At 34.4% G+C, this 9802-nt stretch overlaps 1 protein-coding gene across 1 annotated transcript; it reads right to left on the bottom strand.

The window, feature by feature from the left end:
• Window positions 1-3157: 3157 nt before the first annotated feature.
• LOC106065291 (uncharacterized) lies at window positions 3158-9297 on the bottom strand. Its single transcript, XM_056039008.1, has 2 exons — window positions 8598-9297; window positions 3158-5314 (listed from the first exon to the last, which is right to left on the bottom strand). The coding sequence occupies exon 2, from the start codon at window positions 4576-4578 to the stop codon at window positions 3298-3300; it is 1281 nt and encodes a 426-aa protein (XP_055894983.1). The 5' UTR covers window positions 4579-5314; window positions 8598-9297; the 3' UTR covers window positions 3158-3297.
• Between the last annotated feature and the right edge of the window lie 505 nt (window positions 9298-9802).

The following is a 9802-nucleotide window of genomic DNA, read 5'->3' as shown; positions in this document are numbered from 1 at the left end:
CTTAAATTTCTAATTCAACGTTCTTTTTTTTTATTTGATTCCAGAAATTTCCCTTTCTAACTGCAATTTATTAAATATGTGAGTTTCTTGAGTGTGTGTGTGTGTGTGTTTTAAATTTAAACTATCTTTATTTACATTTCGATTTGTAAGATCTGATTTACATTATTTGTGGAATGAAATGCAGTAACATCGACAAAGTAAAGAAAGCTCCATTAGGTATCCTAAAGTAAGAAAATAAAAGGAGGAAGGTTTTGGGAGATAATATCGATGCATTATAACATCGGTGTATCATAAGATTGAGGTATCATAAGATCGATGTATCATAAAATCGATGTAGGCTATCAACAACTAAACCTGAGACCGATACGGGGCGGGCAAAAGAAGATAAATACAATTATTTTACTAGCAAAATATCCCATAAGATACTTTCAAATCTTAACTAAAAGACCTTCTAGACATTTGTAGGTCTATATTAATGACCTTGGCATAATCTCACCTCTTAATATACTATTAATATGCCCCCATCCCCCCCCCCCCCCCAAAAAAAAAAAAAAACTTTTGATGTTGACTCGTTTTAATACGTACACTGAAACTTTCTATTCATACGTTTCACAGTTGAGTGATAGCAGTATCATTGCACCGCGTACAAGTGAAAGTTACCGGACATGACCCAAAATACCTACGTGCAAATACGACACGCCTTTGATTCAATAAGGTGACAGTATTCAGATAATGTTTATTTATATTTTATGGTTACGTCAACGCTTTACAACTTCCGTTTTGATAGATTCCTAATTGAGATGGAAATATCGAGAATCTTGTCGGTTGGAATCCAGCATAAAAGAGAGGGGACGATCCTTGGTTTAGCAAGCAAATAACCACATGATCAAAATAATTACATACATGATTTTGACTCTATCATGTAATTAATTTTAAATATATCTTGGCTTGCTTAATTCTTATGGCTTTCAGTAAAGCAAAGGGTCTCAACAATACTTCGCCATCAAACTCTGTTCTGGACAATGTCCCTCAGTTCGTTCCATGTCCATCCTGTCATTTTGCTTTTTGTTCTACCGATTTCCTCCATGTTGGCATTGGTCTCCCAGCCCTTGTGTGTGAGTTCCAGTCTTTTTTAACAATAATAAATGTGTGCCATTGTAAATATTTTTTTCTTGTTGAGCGCAACTTTCATGCTTAAGCATGCTTTGTACAGTCTGGCCCAATTACTATTGTGGACCAGTTGAGGGGTGGGGGAAGGTATCTGGAAGAAGGTTGTTACTTATAAGTATAGTCTAGTGTTAGTTTAAATTTTTTAGTGAATGGTCAAACTCTCTACACAAGGCTTATGTCCCTAGCTTAGCACGTTTTCAAAATAAAGAAAACTGATTTAGGACGACCGATTGATTGATAAATTGATTAATTTCTTTTATTGATTTATACGTTGTCATTGACATTGAATAATTGTGCGAAGTTTCAGCTTGATTTGAGACTGGGAAGTGGGAGAAATGACTTTGTAAAAGATTTCACCACACAGACGGAGTGAGTTAGTTTAAGCTTTAAAAAACAAAACACTGCGTTGTAATACTCTGTATTTTATAATTAAATAGAGCTTAAACCCGATATCAACTATCAATCTAAAACGAAGAGGAACCTCTACATACGACAAAGGTCAAATTTAATGTTAATATTTACAAATCAATAACTAAAATTTCTTTTGAAAAATGTATAGCACAAGGCTAAGGTTGTAAACTAAAAAAAAACTGTCAGAATTAAGGTTTATATATTTTTTTACCCCGTTTCATTACAGTCATTAAACCGTTTAGTCTATAGACAGTATAGAGCATAGGTCTACGTTTCCTTCATGGGGAACTTTCTTTGGAATAATCGAATACTTAGCATACTCTAAGTCAGCTAAAAGAAACTCTAAATCAGTAGAAATTACAATAGATAGATAACTACTTTCACTAACATTAAGCAAAAGTAATCGATTATATTCAGGTCTCTCACTTTCTATAGCACCTATACCCCAGTATTGAATTTAAAAAATAATTTCTAGGTTTTTTATTTGATCTAAACATTTTTGTTTTCATTGTCCAAGGCTTCATTTTACGTCTTTGTATCAATGTATCAATGTATCTATCTTTCCATTCATCCTTTCATCCATTGGCGTTACAAGGTTCTAGTGGGCCCAGGTTAAAGAATATAATGGTGTTCCTATGCATTGAATCTAAGAAAAACAAAGCTAATCATTATGTATGCAGCAGCACATTTCAAAAGAGGCCTTTTTAAAGCTTTTTTTTTATGTTGGCACTATTTTAAAGAAATAATCTAATAAATATATCTAATAGAGTCATCACACTTCATACATATATCAGGCGTAGTAATGATTTTTTGATGTTTTATATTAAGTGAAAAACATTTTTTTTTCTATTTTCTGTTGTTTTCTTTAGCAAGTCAACAAAAACATAAAGTGAACCCTATCTCCCTTGAATTATAGAACTTCTTTTGTGGGCTTCATTTTAGATCAATCGAAAATTCTATGACTTTTATTCTGGACAAAGTGTCATTGAAGAAGTCAGCAATAGCGTGCATGCAGTGATAATGATTGAAATCCTTATTAATACAATAAGTTGTGAGATGTGAGCAAAATAAAGCACGTACACATTTTGAATCAGGTGATTGAAGTCTGTAACTAGTCAAACATTTAAAGTTCGTGTGAGCTCAAGTTTAATAACATGTCTAGTCTGCCTATAAGTAGGCCTATAAGGAAAGACTATAAACATAGACTATAGACCATAGACCATAGACATAGACTATAGACATAGACCATAGACATAGACTATAGACATAGACCATAGACATAGACTATAGACATAGACTATAGACATAGACCATAGACATAGACCATAGACATAGACTATAGACATAGACCATAGACATAGACTATAGACATAGACCATAGACATAGACCATGTTATTTACTGAATTACTTGGCCGATGATCACGAACTTATTGCAGGTGACACTTCGACCATTGATAAACAAAGGAAAGAAAAATTAAAACGTCAAAAATCAACAAATTTTTTTAAATAATTAAAACTCAATTTATTGTAATATTAAGTTTGATATTATTTGCACTGCTTGAGATATTAAGTTTGATGCAATTAATACAATATGTACTGCAAATGAGTATAATTTTATTGTCGATTAGTTTCTCCTTTCTTGCATAAATATGTAATCATTAAAACAAAATAATAATCAAATGTCATGTTATGTCCAAATTATGAACTTTTTATCGTTATGTGTGAGCATTGGATGACCAAGACAGATGGGGGTAGTATTGATGTGACCACTGGTCATTAAACAACATTGTGTTTTTATATTGTGTTGTTTCGGCGTTAAGACCTTTATGCCAAGTCTGAGAAGGGCAACACGTCTGGTGGGCTTGGGATTGTGCCCCAGTCCAGTGGAAGTATGAAGCTGGGTTACCGGTATGGCTATGACAATCATCAGTCGGATTGTCAGGCTTGTATCCAGGGTACATGTGATATACTTTTACGCTATCAGAGTTGTGTGGCGGGTATTTTGACTTCTGAATTGGATTTGTCCGACTTTTGAATAAAACACAGTCATTATCGGAGTAAGTGCATGTCTGAGACAGACTCTCTGACCAAGCTTGTATAGTCAAACCTTGAGATTCTGTCCAGTCACAAGTCACAGGTGGCGCTGAAGTTTGGGAAAACCAGCTGTCACGAGATGATTCGGAAAACGATCTTGGACTGGGGGATGCACTACTGGACAAATCTATGGACATTGCACATGATCCAGTGCTGTTTCCTCTAGAGTCTGAGATGAAGAAATGATGACCTTTGTCCGCATTCATCTCCTGACTCCACCCATGACTGCCCAGAAGATCATTAATTTCTCCTTGATCGAGAATGGACTCCAAAGTATCTTCTGGTAAAGACGGAGATTTCGGACATGAATCATCGTAACTATCTAGAGAAACCGCGGAGCCTTCAGATGCGGAATGTAAAAAGTTATCCTTCACTCTTGAATTACAAGTCTTAGAGCTTTTTTTGGAAGAGTTCTCAAATCTGGTTCTATTATTGAGAGCTGCAACTGAGTGACTCTTTTCTCTAAGCGCTGGTTCAACAAAGAAAGATAACGGTAAGTCTCTACATGCTAGGCTCTTATCCAAGTTTGGACGCGTAGAATTATACGTACTAGTGTTGCCATTATAGAGGCCATTGAATGCTTTTAATGGCTCTATGTCAAACAAAGAGTTGATAGACTCCTGTGCGTTTTCTTGTGATACAAGTGGTCCGTCTTTTCTATCCGATGATTTATCGTCTGAAACTTTGCTGGCAGATTTATCAAACCGCTTTCGACAATACGTATCATGGCTTTCTTTCAAAAGTCGTTTGCGTTTGGTTTTCATAGACTTTTTCAATGTCATTTTGATGCTGAGGGCGGCAGTATCCAAGAACTGTAACAGTTTGATGGCGTCGGAATCAGGTGGGGAACTGGGAAGATGTGAACCCGACAATATGTTGGTTAGATCGTTAGCTGAAGCCATGTAAGCGTTCTCAAGTTGAAAGAATAATACAGTAGATCTATAGATACTCCTAATACGAGTAACTTTTCCACTTAAATTTAGATCAGTGATTGGGTTTTTAAGATGGGTAGAGCTTTTGGTTTTCTTCAATGAAATAACCTCGTTCTTTCTTTCAGTGAGTTAATGTTTGATCTAAAGTAATATAAATCAAAGTCACTATTGTTGAAAGAGTTTAAACGTAACTCATTTGATCATTTATTTTGTATTCATTAGTAACTCAAAGTCGACTTAAATAGTGCGCTGGCCTACTTGCATTGTTTATGCTTATGAATTGTTATCCGTAATGATAGACAAAAATTTGAACCTGCCATGTAGTCTCCGTATTGAGATCCATTTATTTGTAATCTGTATTCACATTAGAGGGTTTTAGGGCACATATTTATAAACTTTGAATTATTACGCACTCTGAGAAGCACGGAACCGTATTCGTGGTAATCTTTTGTTTATATTTGACAATGAGCAGATTATCCTTTCCTTCGTTGATACAAGGAAGAGTACTTCAGACAGAAGAGTGCTGTTGACTGTAAACAGGAATGACATGAATAGAAGTTGTCCACGTAGCGGGCTTGAGTGCTAATGATGTAGATACACAAGTTAGGGTGGAGAGGAGAGGGTCGGGTTACGGGTCAAAGACGTCCCCTATCCTCCTTTCCTGGTTTGACATTGTTTGAGGTTCTCACACCAGCTGGATGGTCATCTGGAAGAGACAAAAGAAATACACGTAAGTGCTTACAAACTAGTGGGCGGGCTAACAGCAGGGGAGCCTACTCTTGCTAATTATGGTGACGTACTCCAAAACTCTTGCAGACTGTAGCTAATTGAATAAAGAAATGGCACCCCCTCTACCCCTACCTTGGCTTGTTTGCTGAGTTTGAAGTGGATACTACAAACTATACATGTCCCTTAATATACATAGACTACAAACAAGTCGGAATGTAAACATGTTGAAGATTTTCACACTAAAAGTTAATCATATTAATCTGCTCTTTCTTTACATTTTTATTTATTTTTTTAATTTTTTTTTTTTACCTTCTTTAATCACTTCAATATAGTAAAAGAAAAAAAAAGAAAGAAAAAGAAGAAATATGGTGGCGAAACAATGGAACCTAAAGAAAAAGATAAGAGTATGAAAAGAGGAACATGGGGGAAATAAATAGACAAAGTAAATAATGTCAAGGACGCCGTATTGAAGGATTACGATTTCAAAGTTCAAAAAAATTACTTTGAGCTATAATTCTACATGACACCCTCGTTAACCGTGTGCGACAGAAATAGATGACCTTTACATTATCTGCCCTACAGATCTCAAGGTATGAAAAGGAAACTTTGCTCTTTAATTTACTATGTTGAAAAGTGCTAACAAAATTATATGATTTATTAAATTGTTTCGCTTATATCAGTTCAGTATTTCTGTACACCAGATACACCAGAAAACGATAGTAATTGAATGAGTTTCCTTATATGAAAATCTCCAATGTAAGAAAAATGTTATTTATATTTTAGTAATTAAAAAAAAAAACTGCTTGTGTAAAGCATAAGACTTGAAAGTGTAGTGGCCAGAGTTCATTTTATCACATCCGGTTATTGGAAAGAATCTGACGGATTATTCTAGCATGTTGAAAATTCTAGTTTAGGCTTATTTCTATGTAATAAAATCAAAATGAAGCATCTACATCTAGACTTCTAATTCGGTAACATATTCCACATGACATAATTGTTGGGTCATATGTAACTCGTATTAGAGGGAGGGTGGGTCTATTAGTGTGGCCAAAGTAATTAGATTTTGAGATATTTATTTATTAATATTAATAAAACAGTTGAACCCAATTGATTGCATATCTCTTTGTGGCATAATTTGCTTAAAAGTAGACCCGTTGATGTAACATTCATTCATTTTAACAGTTCCTCTATTCAGCTTGCAAATTCATGGGCAGTGGGTGGGTGAGTGTTTAGACGCGGTTTTCGAAAACGGCTCTATTTTCCTAGAAATTTGTCAGTTCTTATATATCTTATCTTATAATTACTAACTATTTTGCCACAGTGGTAAAACTCTAGTTTGGCCGTTAAAAAAAAGTAATTTAAATTTGGCTAGAGGACTAGACAACTAGAACAGACTAGGTCTTCGAGTATTTCTGCATGTAGGCCTTGTTCATTCGAGTGAGTAATAAGTTCATAGACGTTCAGGAACATGTTGCTTACCTCTTCTAAGTCTATAGGCCTAGAATTAGAATTGTATATACTCTCACACTATAGAGTTTTACATTTGCTTAACCTTGATTTTTTTTATGGGGAGGGGGAAATGGGGCGATTAAAAAAATTCCCTTTTAAAAAAAAAAACTTTCATTATTTATTTAGAGTAACATTGTTGCTTTTACGAAACAGTCACCAGATACATAAAGGACGAAATGTCTTTTTAGAATACCTCCATTCAAATCCTAACTTCTGGGTGGGTAGATCCTGGGTGGACACGGATTTTAAAAACGGCTCTAAAGATTTTCCTAAAAATTTCCACATTCATTGAAAAGTTTAAGTGAATGTTCAGAAAATCTTTTGCGCATCGTTTTTTCTCTAGATCTAAAGATATATCATTGGAATATTAGTCTATCTATCTATCTATCTATCTATCTATCTATCTATCTATCTATCTATCTATCTATCTATCTATCTATCTATCTATCTATCTGTCTATCTATCTATCTGTCTGTCTGTCTGTCTGTCTGTCTGTCTATATAACTTATCTATATAACTTATGAATTACCAACACGATCAAACAACGTTGAATTTTTTTTTAAAGATTAACTTATACAAGTCTACAAATAACATTTGTTTCTTTAAAATTTTCTATCAGAAATTATGTAAATATAATATAGACTTAGATCCAAGGCCAAATTTAAGTATTTGGGGGCCACAGCGCAGGATTTTATAAACCCTACACTTTTTTCAAAAGCTTTAACAAAAATTGACATATCAATAATAACACTAACAACTCGTGCCATATTTTAGAAGAAAGAAAAAGAGTATTTGTAAATTTCATCTAATTGTACTTCGTTTGTATTATTATGCATATTTTAGTTTTAAAATAATGTAAAGCTGTATTTTTGACTCTGTACAGGGTAAAGCCCTGGATTGATATAGTATTATTATGCATATTTTAGTTTTAAAATAATGTAAAGCTGTATTTTTGACTCTGTACAGGGTAAAGCCCTGGATTGATATAGTATTATTATGCATATTTTAGTTTTAACATAATGTAAAGCTGTATTTTTGACTCTGTACAGGGTAAAGCCCTGGATTGACGCACTGCCCGTAAATCCGGAGCTACTACAAGCGAACACTTCTTAACCACGACTGTGTGTCAAAGTATTATCGAAGAAAATGAAAAAAAAATACGTTTTAAAATAAAAATGTTGCAGTTTCTGAGCCGTTGAAATTCGGATATTTTTTAAAGTTATTGTGAAGGCCCTCTCTCTTTTGGAGACCCAGAGGCAGAAGCCTCACCTACCCTCACTTAAATCCGGCCCTGCCTAGATCTCTATATGACAAAGTTTGGCTAAATAGCAAGTCTTATACATGTAGGCCTATTACTTGCTACTTTCAACCAATTAAAAAAAAAAAACAGATTTGGCAGATACTCTAAAAAAAAAAAAAAAAAAGAACAAATTAGGCAGATACCTTAAAAAGAACAGATTTGACAAATACCCTAAATAAAAACCTTTAAAGCAACGAGAGGAACTATAAATTTATTAAGTTTAAAGCATTAGGGCTAAAACATCAAAAGAAAAAAATAAAATAAAACTTGAGCAGACGTCAGTAGTAGCTAGAAGTAGGCTATAAAATTGTTACATTTGTGACTAAAGTGAGACAAAATATTCGCAGCAGAGTTATTAAAATAAAACTATGCCAATCAAAGCTTCTAGACTCTTATTAGTTGTAAACTTTTTATAACAATGAAAGATGTTAATACGAAATACAAACCTTACCTATTATGTTTCTTCTATTTTGTAGGGATCTAGAAATTCTAAATAGCCACTATCCAAAATGTGAGTCGATTGAATCTGGCGACATAAAGAAGTGACCTATATCTAGGCCTAAACATTTGACAGCCGTAAATATAAATTAAAACTTCTAGCTATTCCGTAAAAATCCTTAAGAAAACGCCTGCTGAATGAATCAGATGGTTGAAGAAAAAGTCGTCTTCAGTATCTTGAACAGAAGATACCATTTACCGACAAAAGTTGTTCCCGAAACAAATCAACCTGAAAATAAATCTTTTCAAGCGTAACAAGGCGCTTACCTCCCATTTTATAGAAAAACATTTAGGATAGCCTCAGTTCAATGTTGTCCCTAAACAAAAAAAAAGTTTACTTTCGTACACGAGCAGACTACTTTTAGGGCCCAGTGTAGCCCCGCCTCTATTTTAATGGTCGTCACGTGACTTGTTCTCATATCCATTCAATAAAGGTTACATATTAGGAATGGGGGGAGGGGGTGCATGGGGCAGAATAATTTTGCCAGGTGAGAGTTAGTTCGAATGGGAGGTCTTTCTTAGGTGGTTATGGGTGTGGCTCTTACTGCTGCTTGGACAGTTTCGCTACACATCGCCATTGTCTAGGGTCAATTTCTGTTGACTGACCACAGAGGCATGCAGCGATTGGCTGTCCGAGTGACTGTCACCACACAAAAAAAGGTTTGAACATTTCTCGTATAAAGTTTAACAATTTACATTCGGTATCTAATGCTATTGTACCCTCTGCCTACCCCCAACCTCCTCTCTTTTTATCTACCTATGACTTAGGTAATAGAGTCATGTGTAGGAGTGTTGGGCCTACGTGCATTGCCTGGCGATCAGTAATAATTAGGCTCTAGATCCAACTAGTGAATTAGCCATTAACTATTTTTGGTAGCAGATATTCTATTCAAATAATATAATGGAATATTTTAACAGCATATGTCTTTACCCCAACTTACAGATTTACAGAAAAAGTTACTGAATAAAAACAGAAAAACACTGAAAAAATAATTTCACATAAGCTAACAACACTAACACCTAAGAACTTGTTAGTTCTTTTTATTTGCTAAGCGAGTATGAACTGTATAAGAAGATAAGAGATACATGTGCTTAAATTTCCATGTGGTGTAATTTGATCCTAGACATATTCAATATAAATTCAATTGTATGGTGGAT

This window comes from Biomphalaria glabrata, chromosome 8 (assembly GCF_947242115.1).
Source record: "Biomphalaria glabrata chromosome 8, xgBioGlab47.1, whole genome shotgun sequence".
NCBI lineage: Eukaryota > Metazoa > Mollusca > Gastropoda > Planorbidae > Biomphalaria > Biomphalaria glabrata.
The sequence above is the reverse complement of the archived record's forward strand: the minus strand, read 5'-3'. Positions and strand labels throughout refer to the sequence as shown.

What these genes read in the sequence shown, in the direction of transcription:
- LOC106065291 (XM_056039008.1), bottom strand. Translation starts at nt 4,578, where the DNA reads ATGGCTTCAGCTAACGATCTAACCAACATATTGTCGGGTTCACATCTT.